At 54.3% G+C, this 14,778-nt stretch overlaps 4 protein-coding genes across 4 annotated transcripts; 1 reads left to right on the top strand and 3 right to left on the bottom strand.

Moving 5' to 3' along the window:
• Positions 1-320: 320 nt before the first annotated feature.
• WHR41_08942 (uncharacterized protein) lies at positions 321-827 on the top strand (the record flags this gene model as incomplete). Its single annotated transcript, XM_069377546.1, has 1 exon — positions 321-827. One exon carries the CDS (start codon positions 321-323, stop codon positions 825-827), a length of 507 nt encoding a protein of 168 aa, XP_069225514.1.
• A 154-nt stretch (positions 828-981) lies between these two features.
• WHR41_08941 (uncharacterized protein) lies at positions 982-3,955 on the bottom strand. Its single transcript, XM_069377545.1, has 3 exons — positions 2,768-3,955; positions 2,284-2,694; positions 982-1,879 (listed from the first exon to the last, which is right to left on the bottom strand). The coding sequence occupies exons 1-3, from the start codon at positions 3,539-3,541 to the stop codon at positions 1,307-1,309; spliced, it is 1,758 nt and encodes a 585-aa protein (XP_069225515.1). The 5' UTR covers positions 3,542-3,955; the 3' UTR covers positions 982-1,306.
• A 1,202-nt stretch (positions 3,956-5,157) lies between these two features.
• Positions 5,158-8,265, bottom strand: WHR41_08940 (uncharacterized protein; the record flags this gene model as incomplete). Its single annotated transcript, XM_069377544.1, has 1 exon — positions 5,158-8,265. The coding sequence occupies one exon, from the start codon at positions 8,263-8,265 to the stop codon at positions 5,158-5,160; it is 3,108 nt and encodes a 1,035-aa protein (XP_069225516.1).
• A 4,227-nt stretch (positions 8,266-12,492) lies between these two features.
• Positions 12,493-13,473, bottom strand: WHR41_08939 (uncharacterized protein). Its single transcript, XM_069377543.1, has 3 exons — positions 13,142-13,473; positions 12,979-13,086; positions 12,493-12,916 (listed from the first exon to the last, which is right to left on the bottom strand). The coding sequence occupies exons 1-2, from the start codon at positions 13,292-13,294 to the stop codon at positions 12,988-12,990; spliced, it is 252 nt and encodes an 83-aa protein (XP_069225540.1). The 5' UTR covers positions 13,295-13,473; the 3' UTR covers positions 12,493-12,916; positions 12,979-12,987.
• Positions 13,474-14,778: the final 1,305 nt, after the last annotated feature.

Genomic DNA, 14,778 nt, shown 5'->3' with positions numbered 1-14,778 from the left:
GAGTGTATGTGCTGAGACTGTTATGGCAGATAAATTTAAAGTCGATTTGCCCATATTGGAACGAAGATTAATCTAGGTCTTTTTACCTTAGTCAAGCGTGATACCCTGTCAGAGAGTTCTACTTCTACATCGAACCTCGGCAACTCGGGGTACGCCAACGCCTCGTCGAGCCGACCTCGTCTGACAAGTGCAAAATGAACCCAGATCATTTTCACTGGATTGGCATTGATACACAAAAGTAAAATAACAGGACACAAAGTCAACCGAATTTCAGAGCTCTCGAGCACCAGCTTCTGAAACCCACGCAGCCACCCGAAACCATGGAGACAGAAGCAGACAAAGCCGCCGCAGAGAAGATGCGGAAGTTCTCGGATACCTACGCAGCGTCCATGCCACCTGACAACATCGACGGCTCTTTCGTTCGCCAGGCAGTGCTCACATCCGTGACCGCCGAAACCGACACAACGAACGCCAAATCCACCTACACGATCGCCGTCCCGCCCCTCCTCAGCAATAACAGGGTCACAAAAAACATGCACGGCGGCGCCATTGCCACTTTTTTCGACATGGCTACCAGCATGGCTGTTCTCGGCTGCAGAAATGCTGGGACGGATTCGGGCGTGACGAGGAATTTGAACGTCACGTATTTGCGGCCGCCTGTTGAGGGCGAGACAATTTTGATGGAGAGTGAGATTTTGCAATTGACTAAGCGATTGGTGACTGTGCGGGGCGTGATGAAGCGTGCGAGCGATGGGACTGTGTTGGCCATTTGCCAGCACGACAAGTATCGGTCGGGGAGACCGCCGCCGTACATGGCGAAGATCTAAGCGGCCTATTTGATATCCGCCAACACCAACGGCAGGAAGGCGCAAATTTTACAAGGTTCTTGCAACCCACTTATCCGCAAGCCTGTGGGATCGTACAGCTCCAGCCTGCCCGGCCCTCCCTAGCGAATACCACGTTGACAATATCTATAAGAAATGGTAGCACCTCAGACTTGAATTCAGATCGTGGAGAGGCTTCTACAGCTCCTACAATGATGTGTATTTCCCATGTAGATAAACATGTCAACGTACTACCAGCCCGCCCAAACTTTCTAAAGATGACCCCTCAGCGGAGAGCCTACGAGCGGGCAGGGCCACAAGATTTCAGACAAGTGATGGTCCACGGCCCTATTCATCCGGTAGTAGCCGATCTCGATACAGCATGCGAAACCTTTTGACTAGGTAAGAGTTGCCAGCCGCAAAGCGAAACATGGCATTGATGGGTCCTCGTTATAAATTATACTCCAGTTGTCTCGAGACACTTACAACTGGTAGAAAGGCTTCGCCGGCGCACCCATCAACCTATCGCCCTCAGAGGGCCTCAATTTCGGTTCCTTCTTCATCGTCGGCGCATTCTTGCTCTCCTTCTCAACCTCACTGAAGTCAAAGCTCTCATGCTTGAACTTTGTCAGATCATATACACCGCGCGCATACTCCGGCGCAATGCAGTAAATCTGTGCCAGATACCTCTTCGAAATGATCGGATAGTTGACCTTCGACAGCATCTTGGCGGTGTTGGAGTGCAGATTCGCGCGCGCCTTGTCATCCATGACGCGACGGTAGAGTTCGCGAGGCTGGTCGTACTCGCTCAGCTTGCCCTCGTGGTAGTAGTGGCTCTTGCGCGAGACGATGTTGTCCGACAGCTTGTAGGGCGCCTCGGCGACGTCCGGGCGGAACTTGTGTGCGAAGCTGTTCGGAGTGATCTGTTTGCCGCCGGCGTGGTTGGCGTCGACGCGCATGGGACCGTCGACGTTGAGCGAGCTGTAGGACCGTGCCGCGAATGGGCAGTTGACGGGGATCTGGTGCAGGTTGACGCCAACGCGGTGGTACTGGGCCTGTGAGATGTTAGAACGTGAACTGTTTAATAAGTAGCCTCACCAAGCTACGTATACTTCGGCACATAGTTGGTATTGGGTTCCGGGATTGCATGGCTTCTCGTAGCCGTCCTAGGATTCTCAAATTTGAGGTTTCACAACTCCAATCTGCCAAAGCCTCTGCCTCTGTAGGTCTTTGCATAGAGGCAGAGGTTTCGAGTTGCCATTGTAATCAATGGTTCTGAACTGAACCCCATAGCTCAATGCAAACCCAGGCGCGAAATGTACGCACTTTGGTTTTCGTGTGGGCTTCGGCGTACAACCAAAGGATTTGGCAGTTTTTGGCGCAAAACCGAAGTGAAACCCCCCAAACGAAGTCCGAATTCCACAAATCAACAACATTGGATAGAAATAGGAAGACTTACATCACGATAAAACCACATGCGGTGCTGTAGAAGGGGGTCGGGAGAGTCTTCAATGCCGGGTGGCATGGATCCGGGCGAGAATGCAGCTTGTTCAACATCTCTGTGATAATTCTCGGGATTCTTATTCAAAACGAGGCGTCCGATATCGTGCATTGGGAACTGTCCGCGTGGCCAGACCTTGGTGACATCGAATGGATCGAATCCGAGTTTCTCTGGGTCGGCTTCTTCGGGCTTCATCACCTGCACCTTGGCAGTCCACTCGACTTCTTTGCCGCTTTCGATAGTGTCCCATAATTGCTCTTTAGAATAATCGGGGTTCTCTCCAGAGATACGAATGGCCTCTGGCTGAGACAGTTGCTTTTGGCCGTGCTTCGCGATGAAGTGGTACTTTATATAGACGAAGTCTCCGGCCTAAAGCGGAAAATCAGTGACGTCATCACAACATATAATGATCCCTCGACAACAACAATGATCCTCAACGTACCTTGTTCACCCACTTGAACGTGTGGCATCCATATCCATGCTCGTTGATCCAACCGTCAGGAGTGCCGTGGTCGGAGAAGAACATCAAACCGGCGTGGTTGCCCTCTGGCGTGTTGCCAAGCAAGTCGAACGTCGCGTCGTAGTCGAGCAAGAAGTTTTTCGGGTTACGAGCCTGGGAACGAATGACATCTGGTCCTTGAATAGGGTCCCTGCAAAAGAACACGGGGAAATTCAATCCGACGATGTCGTAGTTGCCCTCGCCAGTGTAGAGCTTGATCGCGAATCCTCGAGGGTTACGAGCCTCGTCTGGGAACTCTCTACCCAGAGTGACAGTAGAAAAGCGAACGAAGGCAGGCGTACGCTCGCCGGGACGTTGAAGAAAGTCCGCCTTGGTCATATCGGACACGTCGGCGGTAGTCTCGAAATAGCCAAAAGCGCCAGAGCCGCAAGGGTGGACCATTCGCTCCAGGTTCTTCGAGCGATTGAACGTTTGCTGCTTCTGCATGAGGTGCACATCCGACATCAACGGAATGCCGCCCACATTCTTGCTGTGACAAGGATCAGGGAAAGGGAGGCCCTCGTTGTTGGTGAAGTAGGGCGCATCGTCCTCTCTTTTGCCGCCCTGGACCGCGCCAGACACCTTCGCAATGATGTCGGCTGGCCCTTCGTTCGCCGACATCATATGAGAGTAGCGGGGCGACCGCATCTCTGGGAGGGAAGGATTGATCGAGCTCATGGTGGAAGTTGGAATTTGCCTGATTGGAATAGAGTCCATGTACAGCAATGCGAGGAGCAAAGAATCGAACGAGATGGGAATGCACGACTACCCTCTTATGTGCGCGAAACTACGCGTGTTCGGAGTGTCATCCCGCCTGACCGCACATTTGACACGTCTCAAAATCGCGGGGATGCGCGTTTATCACCAGATAGAGCTGTCATGATGATGTCTAGAGCTTTTGCATCAATGGTGACCGACTTCCTTTCCCCTCGCGTACAACGTATGGAACAGCGCGCTGGCATCACATCCTGTCATATCAAGCTAGCTGCATCGATAGCGCGCATTTCGAAGCCATGCTCTCGGCAGATACATAGCAATCGTATCCGGAGAACGAGCGACATTGCAATGGCCGTAGCGCATCATGCGTGGTATACATGACGCATACAAAGGATGGCTGGAGGTGTTGTCTGAGACGCGGAGATGCGTCCGCTGAAGGTGGAGAACGGCTGCTGACAAGTTGGTGGCCAGCAACCAATGATGATTGAGTAGAAGTCAGGTTGACGACTTCGTGTCGTAGGTATACCGTCAGGGTCTGGTCAGCAATAACAACGCCGCATGATGTGGAGTGGTCCTCGGTGAAGGTTCTGAGAGACCTCGGTACCCATTGAGCTTAGAGCTTAGAGCTTGAGCGATCAAGATGGTTTGCAGTCGTCGAAGAAATGGTACATAGAAACGATGGATCCCACCACCACTCACCTGGGAGATTTGTGGCCCCTCACGTGTAGACTCTCTGATGGAAGATCGTCTGTACAATATCCAGAATGGATGATAGTACGGCGACTTGGCTCGATCTATTTCGGCAATACATTTCTCACGTTTGAAAAGCGTTTTCGTCGTCTGTGTACGAGGTTGAGATGCTACTATATCATATAGTGTGATATTACCAGACTGACCAGGGAGGACTGGGCTTGTCGCGTGATGCTGCAAACTTTCGAATGAAGGGTGTCTTATGCAGAAGCTACGCCAGATCTCAGCCAAGATTTTGGAGACTACAAGACTACGACGTGTCGTGGTACAGTAATTTATCAAGCGCTCTCTGTGAGAAAATACGACCGCGTCGATCTAGAATAAACGGTAGCACGTGCAACATCTTCCTCCGGAAGATAGAGACATCCTGAGATGATCACTTTATCATAGAATCTCATGAGCCTCAAACTTTTGGAGATACGATTGCAGACTCACAACAATGGGGCACAAGAATGGTTTATGAACAATATTTTGATTTTCTGTCATTCTGTCCAATCTATCATCCCCCAACGACAGCCTGCACCGAGCTCTTCGATGTGCGCCGCGGCCGATGGAAGGAAGTAAGCCTGTCAATGTACATTCTGTGGTATGCTGCAGCAGACAACGCTTCTCCCGCCATGCTCGCGCGCAATAAAAAGGAAAACCGCTTTAAAGTACAAGGAGTGGGTTCCGAAAAGTGTCGGGATGCTGCATCCGCCTCTTGGGTCTATGGTGTATAAAAAATCTGTAATCGAAAAAGGCACGTGAGCCATGCTGTGAGATGCGAATGCGAAGGAGTGGTATTGTGAGGATCCGGAACGTGTTTTTCTGTCTTTTTTTTCCTTCTCTCTTTCTTTATTTTCCCTTTATTTTTTTTTATTTTTTTTTTAGCTCAGCTTCTTCATCTCGAAGTCCTGAACGTGGCTGCGCTGAGGTTGCTGGTGCGGCTCGATGTCGTCCTCCACGGTAGCACCAAGCGGGCGAGTTGAGGTCGGCAGAACGTTCGTGGGGATGCGAGGGGGCATGGGCTCACGACTGGGGCCTTGGTACGAGCCATCGCTCTCATTTGTCTGGGTACGCCAAGCCGAAGAGCTGACAAGGCCCGTACGCGGGTCGAGGCGCTCGGTGGACTGCGTGGCGGAGTTCTCGGGAATGTCGGCCATGCCCTTCTCCATCAAAGCGGCTTCGTCTGCGCCCGCAGAGGTGCCAGAGCGATTGCGCTGGAAGAAACGGTTGCGATGCAGAGACGCGCGCCTGCGTGACGAGTCGGATTCGAAAGAGCGGCGGACGAGTCCACCTGATGCGGTATCACGGGAGGTACTCTGGGCCAGGTCGTTGCTGCGACGCTCAGCTTCGGCACGACGCTCGCGAGAGCGCGATGCCTCGGCAATCGCGGCCATCTGGAATCGCTCGCGGTCTTCGTGTACATCGCCGCCCAGGTCGCCATACGCGTAGTCTTTCATGCCAAGACTGAAGTCGACACGCTTGTTCATAGCAGCGAGCGACTCGCCGCGGCGTGCGGAAGAGCCATTGCGAAGGATAGAGCCGGAGCGCATACGGGCTGAAGACGGTGCACCATCGTCCAAAGGTTCGACGAAAGGCGGGTCTTGCGGGGGCGCGTTGGGGTCGAAGCCACCAGGGTTGTCTGGGTGGCCGCCAGTGCCCATCGAAGGGTTCGCGATGTGAGGAACGTTCTGCAGGTACATCGGAAAGCTCTGCTTGAGACCAGGAAGACGCATGTAAGGACCCTCGATGCCGAGCTCTTGCATGCACACCATCAGAGCGCAGATGAACTTGTTGCGGCGCGCAAGACGGAGACCTTCGTTCTGCCAGTTCGACTTGTAGAAGAAAACAACGTTGAGGTTCATCGAGTGGACGTCGACAATGTCGCGCAATTCGGTCAGAATGTTGCCCTGATACTCGCGCTTTTCAGCCTTGACGAATTCGAGGAGCTTGGAGCGAAGACCTTCGATCTGATCCAGAGTGGTGCCAAATTTGATGCTGATGCTAACAGCTTCTGCCAGACCTCCGGATCGGCGCTGGTTGAGAATAAAGAGCGTGTTGAGATAGCTGTTTGGCGCTTGCACGACGTGACCTTCCATCTTCTTGAACTCGGTGTAGAGCAAGCTGATCTCTTTCACGAAGTAATCGTCACCACGACCAAGAGCACCGGTGTTTCCGTACACACCAACACGGTCACCCACGTCGAAAGGATGCTTGATAAACACGAAGACAACAGATTGCAAGAATTCCTGAGCCGTAGTAGAGAAGAGCCAAGACAAGGCCAGAACCGCAGAACCGGCAGAGGTCAAGACTCCAGCAGCGGAAGTCGAGATGAGCGAGATGAAGACCAGGATCGTGATGACGGCGACGATGAACATGAAAACATCGTCAAGCTTTCCAACAACAGAGTCGAGGTCCTTCAGCGAAGCAGTGATAGACTTGCGCTCACGTCCAATCTCAACACATACTGCCTCAAGTTCTTCCATACTGATATCGCCGTTCATGTCTTTGTCGAACATGCTGAAAGCGGCGGTGGCTTCGTCCTCGTTTTCGAAAGCATTTTGCAGGTCGTCTTGGTGAACAGTCTCTGTCTCGGGACGACCGAAGGTGCGGTATAGACGGCGCGCGAGCACTTGGGAGCCGGACACAGAGCTCAGGAGAGTGATGACGACCTGATTGGGGTGCGTGCTCTTGTAGACAGTTTTTCCGGTGAAATCTCCAGCGATTTTGCCCGCCACGTCACCCACCTTGCCAACAACTTCCTTGGTGGTTTTTGCAGCTTCGTTGAGAATGGCGCCAGGTGTACGGGTGCCAGAGCCAGTAGCATCACCAGAGGGCGCTTCAAATTCGGAGTCTTCCATGGCAATCTTGGTCTTGGAGTAAATGTACAGCTTGATGAGAGAACCGATCTGGAATTTGTTGAGCTCAATGCGGTCGGCGTACGTGCGCAGGTGGAAGCTAATGGCGATGAGCTGGATGATAATCTTCTCCACAAAGTTGAGGATGACGCCGACCAGAATTGACACGAGGACCTTGTTCATGTTCTTTTGCCAGTACGTGGGGCTCTGGTCGAGCGATCCATCTGGGTTGCGGCGATCAGGCATATGCTGCGTCATGGTGGGCAGGAACGATATCTCGACAGCAAGCCACCAGAAGAACAGCGTAGCCGGAAGCTCGAGTTGCTTGCCCATGTCCCTCCATTTCTTGCTATTGTTCGTGAACAGTGTGGCTACAATGCCAATGGGCCACGGCAGACACTTCGCGAGAATGCGGCCAGCCCAAAGCGTAAGCCAGAGAATCTCCAGCCAAATCACAAACCAGTACATGGTGACGCCTCCGACCTTGCGATCTCGGAAGAGGAAGACACCCAGGAGCAAAGGGATCAAGAGGACAAGGGCCAGTGGCGCAATGTAGGTGAAATACCGGATCAGCCAGTTGGACTTGTGGACTTTCTTGAAGAAGACGGCGAACTTGGAGCTCGGGTTCTCCGGGCCTTTGTAGACCTGGGTCTGCTCGTGCACCGGGTTGGTCGCGATGTCAAACTCGTCGATATCTTCGTCTCGTTTTCTCCTAGACTGGTGCATGCTATCCATGTCACCGGCGCTCTTGTCGTCCTTTCGCGAAACCTGCCTCTCGATCTTGAGCATTTCCAGGTCGTCATCTAGCCGGCGAGCCTGCTCGCGAGACTGGGACGGCGACACGAAAGGATGCGCCGGGTCACCACGCGTGTACTGGGTGTCCACGGTGAGCAGAGTGTTGGCGCGGCGTGGGGCGCCGTCCTTCTGGTTGTTGGCGGCATCCCCGTCACCGACGACAGTGCCTTCCTCGTCGGATGAGCGCTCAGGGCTTCTTCTTTGTTCGGATGTAGTGTTGACATTGTAGGAGGGGAGTGCGCCGGGGGCGTAGTGCACGTGATGGCTTCCTTGAGTATTGGGGTGGTCGGCGTTGTAGCCATAGGTCGGCTCAGGCCGCTCGTCGGCCGGTGTGGTCATCTTGCGCAGACGATGTCCAGACACCGAAAGGCAAGTGATGTGCTGGCTAGATCACGCGTCGTAGTATGAAGAGTCCAGGAAGCATGCAAGAGGAGACGGAGGCTTCCAGCGCTTGGTCGAACCGAAATCCCTGATGACGATGATCGCGCGCAATAAAGTTTGCGTAGCGCAACGGTGGGCAAGCGAGTGTATCCGTGGCGCCGACGATGAGGCGTGAAGAGAGGCGCGCGTAGAGATGTGTGTGCGACGGAGAGGCAAAGAGAGGGGAAATGAGTGGGTGTGGTATGCAGAGCAGAGCAGAGACTGCAGATGTACGAGTAAGTTTGTGGGAGCAGCTCATGGAGGGTGCGTCCCTCCGAGGCACCTGGCGGCAGTTGGGGGTCAGAACAGATGCTGCCGCGAATCGAAGACCCACCATGCGCCGGCCTGCGACGCCGACGTGAAGCTACTGCTAGTGGACGCCAATCGCACGCCCTTTTCTCGCATTCTGCCCTCCGCCGGCTGGGGCGCTGCCGTCGTGCCCTCGGCCAGCAGCAGCGAGGGCGCAGAGACGCGCGCCCTGCTGTTCTATTCGCAGATCCGATCGCAGCACACGACATGCCTTGGCTGCCCCAACAGCATGTCGGCCATCGTCAAATCGGCCAGACTGGCACAGCCCCAGCACCCTGTCCATCTCCCCGTCTGTGCTCGAACGTCTTATATGGGTCTTGTGGTTCCAGACCTTTGCATGTTCTATTGCCGTACGTCGCAATCGAGACCTCCCTCTTTTCTTTTGCAGCGTGCACTCGCCGCCTCTTTCGCAGACGCGCCATCCAGCGAAGGTGCCGCTTACCGGCCCGTTTGGCGTCCACGGGTGCGCCTCCAACGCCACAACCGCTCACCATGTTTCGGCACAGCAGCCACCCGCGTTCCCCTGCGCTAGGCTCTGTCGCTGACACTCGGTCGCCTCCGGCTCGCGGCACCCACACGTGATTCTCAACTGCTTGGCAATGCTGAGTGTGGTTGAGTCCGCGGTAGGCGCGTTTCAGTAAGAGAAAAGAATGAAAGAGCTCATGTACCACTTTGCCCCAGTGTGGAAGGCGTGCGTGTCGCGGGCGCGCTGGTTCGGCCCCCAGGCTTGGGTCCGCAGCCGTTGCCAGATTGATGAAACGCTCGTAAGCCCAAAGCCCGTTCAGCGGCATCCAGACTTCAGCTTATCATCTGGCGATCAGCGCTACGAGTCTGGGACTGCGTGATTGCATCCACGCATGCGACCGAGACAAGGCCTTCACATGCACATATCGTGATCGCGCCATGGTACGTGGTCTGCTTGAACTTTTCTTCAAGCGCCTACATGGTTTCACCGCCCACTACAGGCCACGTATTAGGGCTGCGACGAGATTGCACGATCGTCGCCAATGCTCGGACTGCATTATTCTCTGTTGCAGTTGCGTTGCGAGATATAATCCGGAAAGGTACTTATCGCCCAGCGGAACAGCATTTCGTTCGTCAAGCTCGCGTCCGCTATTCTAGCCATTTTAAATGGCTGTCACGAAGCGCGTTTATCCCACAATTGATACAGACCGTTGTCAATTTGAGATGTGATTCATCTGGCCGCCAAATCATATAGTTTGTCTAGATAGGCGACTAGATGACTGATGTATTCTCATGCTGAACGTATCGGATATCGATGTGTGCATCCACGTCCCTTTAGAAATTCTGGAGCAGCAGGTTGACGGGTGTTCAATTAAACTCGAAGGCCTCGTCCGGCAAGCCAGTGCGTATTGTCGGCATGAGCATTTTGGGAGGCCCTGATGAAAACTAACAGCGTTCAGAATCTACAATGCTCTGGGTGAATGTCAAAGACTTCGCGCGTTGCAATCAATTCAGGGGTGAGCTTTGTCAAATAGTACGCTGATTTAGTGAAGATCGAATATTGGCGTACGAGTATGGAGGCTCTGAACTATTCTCAGGATCACTCATTGATGAAGATAAGAGCAGCCAATTCGAGCCAGGCTTTTTGATTTGGTGCACTTTCTTCAAGCTTATGGCCGATGTGATGTGATGTGATGTGACTGCAGGAAACTTAGCTTTGTGCGTACCATCGCCCCAGGCGGAATTGCCTCGAAGACTCTATCCAATGGAGCAAATGTAAGTTTCACGTCTTGGGGTAGTATAAAGAACCCCATGCTCGCTCACGATGCTTCAATAAAGCATGCGGTGAGAATACGCTGCGTGATATTGGTCCATGATTTCTGCCTAGATCACGGCAGATTCCAGTTGCATTGACTGTTTCGTGAGAAAGACATGGTCGTTTGGCGGCTCAACGATTGCCCCAATGCGCTGAAGCGTGCAAAGACTCCAGCATATGACACGGAGACAGGAATCGAAAGGAGATCGATTTTTGCCAGGGCCTGCTCTCCTATGCTTCCTACAAGGAGCTTTCCGCAAAAATTATTCGGGTGGTTTTCGTAGTAGGTCATGGTGATGGCTGGCAACAAAGTCAAGCCCGGGGCGTCATGAGTAGGTGCCTGATTGCTAGGTGTGCTCTGGACGTAAGCCAGACTGCAGGGCAATAAGCCAAAGAAGTAACGAAGCTTCGGCGGTCAAAGGTCCCAAATGTGTTGCGTTTGCCTGCAAAGTTTGGTCACCATCCGGCATAGTCATCTCTAAACATTGTCTTGATTGCCGAGCTGCAGCATCGAGGGCTTGACGCTTTATTTAAAGCTTGTTCAGCTGTCATTTACTGCGGGGTTCTCCTCCAAGCTCAGCATGGTCTCGTCTGGGGATCATCATTCTGAGCTTTGGCGAGTCCGTGATGAACTCATCACCACTGCATCCGGTCTCAATGACGGTTGGGCATCAACTGCGAATGAAGACCTCAGAATAGGGCCGACCGCTGCTTGCGAAGCTCCAGTATCACACGCAGAGTTCGACCTCGTACGACGAAGTCTATGATACGAACTGCCAGTTCGAGTCAACGCAGACTAAAAGCTGCGGCACACGATTGCCACGCGGGTATGGCGGACGGCTCGGCGCATCCAAGGGCCGACTGCAGATCGATCTCGGGTCCCAATTGTTGACAATTGGCTTGAATTTTGCCCGCAGCATGTGTTGTAGCATTGGAGAAGGCCGTGTGTAGAGCGATGATCGCGCGAGCAAGTCCGGTGTCTTGGGTCTGCCCGGTCAGACAGACCACGCGATGGCCACGCTAGAAGGGAGATTCTGGGAGACGTTACGGTGCGTGCGCGCTAGCGGACGGGTGAAGATGTCATGACGACGGCTTGCAGGCGCGAAGATTCGGACCAGCCTGACCGCTGTCTGGTGAAAAAGGCTACTGGTTGGTGAATTAGCGATTTTGAGAAGCTTGCAGGCTGCAGCAATGCGTGTGACAAGGTTTTTGTATTGCTGTCCAGGAGGGCCACCAAGGTGCCCAAGAAGTACCGAAGTGACGATTGAGTTCGAGCCTGACCCAACTCCGTGGACAGGACGCACGGGCCCTCGCCAATCCAGACATCATGATCGCCCACAGCCTCGACCACAGTGTCGGGCCGCTGACCCCATCATGACTTGGTATCTTGTCGGACTTGTTCGCGACCTCACTAAACAATGCGATGTAACGTTTGAACGCTGACGCACAGATGGCCGCTATGCGGCGGGGCACCCCAAAGGACGAGCTTTCTAGCACAAAAGTAAAAGCCAAGATTCGGGGGTCTGCCAGCACATCGCTCCACCGTCTCCTTCATCATCGCCCGGCCTCATAGGCGGCCTCTGCGCTCGCCTCCATCCACGCGGTCTCCTTAATCCCAAGCCTGGGATTTTGCCCTGACGTACTTTCTCCATTGCCACTGCGACTCTGATTCCGAGAAATACGAAACGGCAAACGCCGACGGTCCAGAATCACACCGCTCGCGGAAGATCGTGGTGGCTGAAAGGCAGCTCTCTCCAGCAAGCCCGGCACAAGCCGGACGCCCCCCCACGTGGTGAGAAACTCAGAGAGCAAGCCGAGCACCACCAGAGAGGCGGCTCACAGTAGAAAAAGCCACAGAACGGCGTAGTGCGGGCGTGCCTCTCGCCTAAGTGCTTCTGCCCGGAACGCGCGAGAGCCGTGAGAAATCCTTCGGACTTGACCTCCGCGCGCGCTAGAACGCACATATTAGGGTTTGACGCCATGTGATAGATTATGCAAGGACGTCATTTCGAACGCTGAGAAACGCAAGGAATGAGGCAGTGTGGTTGGTGACGTGGTCGGGTTGGGAGTAAGAATTGAAATTGCTAAATTGCAAGCGCTACGAAACTGCTCGGCAGAGTGCGACCGAATGCTGCAATAGGGTATCGATGTCGAGTGGCGGAAAAGAGAAAGGAAATAAACCTCAAGGACGAACGAAGGGCGCCGAATGTTGCCATACTCCTTCCCCGCGGATTCTACCGTCGTCTGTCCAGAACCTTGGCCCCAAGCCACTGGGAATACCTTTTGGGCTCTCACACTGGTCGAAAGTCAAAACTGACGTTTGCTGTCAATAAATCCAAAAGGAGAAGCTGAACTCCGACGCCGGCTTGTGAAGTGAGCGCATTTTGCTAATTCGCGTGTGTGACGATTGATCATTTCGCTGCGAATGGCCTAGGTCAGGCCGAAATCATGGCCACGTGCCGTGACCCGGGGTCCGAAAAGCTAAAGAGTGAAACTTTAGCCAAAGACTCGAGCCCGGTGTGTTGAATGTGATTGTCACTCACCGTGGTATTTTAGTTGACTTCGGTGCCACATTGCGGGCAGCGTTTGCCTGGGATCACCCAGATAGTCTGGCCGCGCGAAAGGCAACCGGGGCATCTGTGACCGGGCACCTGGGATTGTTGTCAGTACGCTAGAGAGGTTGTGTGGGCGTCATTGTCGTCTCACCGGGACAGCACGAAGAGGCAGCTCACGCAGAGTAAGGTCACCTTGGGGCGGGAGACACATGTCCTCGTATGGCTGTTCAACTGACAGGACGGGCAGTTGCTCAACGCCCAGACGACGAAGAGTCTCGATGCGGCGTGCGTTGTTATAAGTCATGGTTGTGGAGCGGGAAGGATCCGTCTTCGCTTGATATTGCAATGTGATTCCGAAGACTGAAGAGTGGTTGCGACGGATCTTCTTGAGGCAGTCAATGATCAAGTCAAGGTCGCAAAGAGAATCCAATGATCGAATCAGAGTTCAAAGGTTTGAGAATGGGAGGTGAAGTTGTTGTGCTGAACGAAAGATTCAAATTGAGAAGAACCATAAACATACTTATAGAAAGATGGCAGACGTTCAGAACATGCTCTCAGACCCTTAATTGCCTGGAAGGCAGGGTCCGTGGTCTTTCATCACCTGCGGTACTGCGGGTACCCATCCCGGGGACTTGGTTAGTGACCTATCCCATCGGCGAAGCATGGGAGAGTTGTGATAGCGCGAAGGGCCCTCCGGGCCCGTCCGGAAGGTGCCGCCGTTTTCTCTCGCAGGCCACCAGTGTAAACCAACGTACTGCACAAGCCGCCGGGCAGCAGAGAGGTCGCACCCGACAGACTCGACGGCGCCTGCAACCCTACCTTAGGCGACCGGCAGACCCGCCGCGTAAGGGACGGATGCAACGGGTCGAGGCCGCCACCGAGGAGCCCGCGGCAGGGCCAAATCTGTTCGAAGACGCAGACTGACCTGTACCGGGTACAACACGGCGTTTGCGTGAGCGATCGCAAGCAGGCGCGCACGGATATTCCAGCTGCGCTACGCAGGCGGGCGTGCCATGTGGGTTAGGGGGGCTAGCGAGTCGTAGGCGCCGCAGGGACCTGTCGCCGGGGCTCGAGTGCTTACCTGATTGAGCCGTCGCAACAAATAGACGCCGGCTCGTTCTGACGATGCACATCACAGTAGCATTGGTCTTGAGCATGCGCGTCGTGGGAGCAAGGAGCCGCCACGGGCTGCACAGGTACGGCTCCCGGGACTCGTACATGGAAACTCAGGTGACACTGCGGCTGCTGCTAGCCGCATTGCCGGGTAGGTATACAGTAGGTGCGTCAAACTTGTGAGCCGATGATCTTGGGCCGGTCGAGAACTCAATCAATCATGTTTCGACACAGCCCTGGCTCTGCTTGGAGGGAAGACGGGTACGAGCTGGTGCCTTTGTATCCTAGACTTTGTGACGTATCAGATCAGAAAGACTGTAGTTCCGCTCTTGGCGGGGGTCAGCGACAGCCGCAAACCAGACACGACCGGGGTGTGCCTCTCTGCCGGTGCCGCGCCTGCAAGAGCCCTGCAAGAGCGTCGAAATGCGAAGCTGGGCACGCTCCAATGGCGCAGCCCTTACAAACCTCTCACAGACCGCCTGCAGCAGAAGCTTTATAGCGCAGAGGGCCTGTCTGAGCTGAATCAAACCTTACGCAATCCTATCGACGAGTCCGACTCGAGGGATCGCTCGCCGCTGCAGTGTGCGGTCGAGGCCCGGGCACGCGCTCGGATCACAACCTCACCTCTCGACGTCCCATCGACTTTCTTTGTGCACTGAATCAAAACGCACCGCA

Source organism: Cladosporium halotolerans (genome assembly GCF_011745625.1).
Source record: "Cladosporium halotolerans strain TM138-S3 chromosome Unknown Sca51, whole genome shotgun sequence".
Taxonomy (NCBI): domain Eukaryota; kingdom Fungi; phylum Ascomycota; class Dothideomycetes; order Cladosporiales; family Cladosporiaceae; genus Cladosporium; species Cladosporium halotolerans.
This window is presented reverse-complemented; position numbering and strand designations above follow the sequence as displayed.

Bases quoted from the DNA above. Each gene is read 5' to 3' on its own strand.
- WHR41_08941 (XM_069377545.1), bottom strand. From the start codon at position 3,541: ATGGACTCTATTCCAATCAGGCAAATTCCAACTTCCACCATGAGCTCG. The intron at 2,695-2,767 runs GTACGTTGAGGA...TTTCCGCTTTAG, and splicing joins CGTTCAAGTGGGTGAACAAG to GCCGGAGACTTCGTCTATAT. The intron at 1,880-2,283 runs GTAAGTCTTCCT...AACATCTCACAG, and splicing joins GCATGTGGTTTTATCGTGAT to GCCCAGTACCACCGCGTTGG.
- WHR41_08939 (XM_069377543.1), bottom strand. From the start codon at position 13,294: ATGACTTATAACAACGCACGCCGCATCGAGACTCTTCGTCGTCTGGGC. The intron at 13,087-13,141 runs GTGAGACGACAA...CAACAATCCCAG, and splicing joins TGCCTCTTCGTGCTGTCCCG to GTGCCCGGTCACAGATGCCC.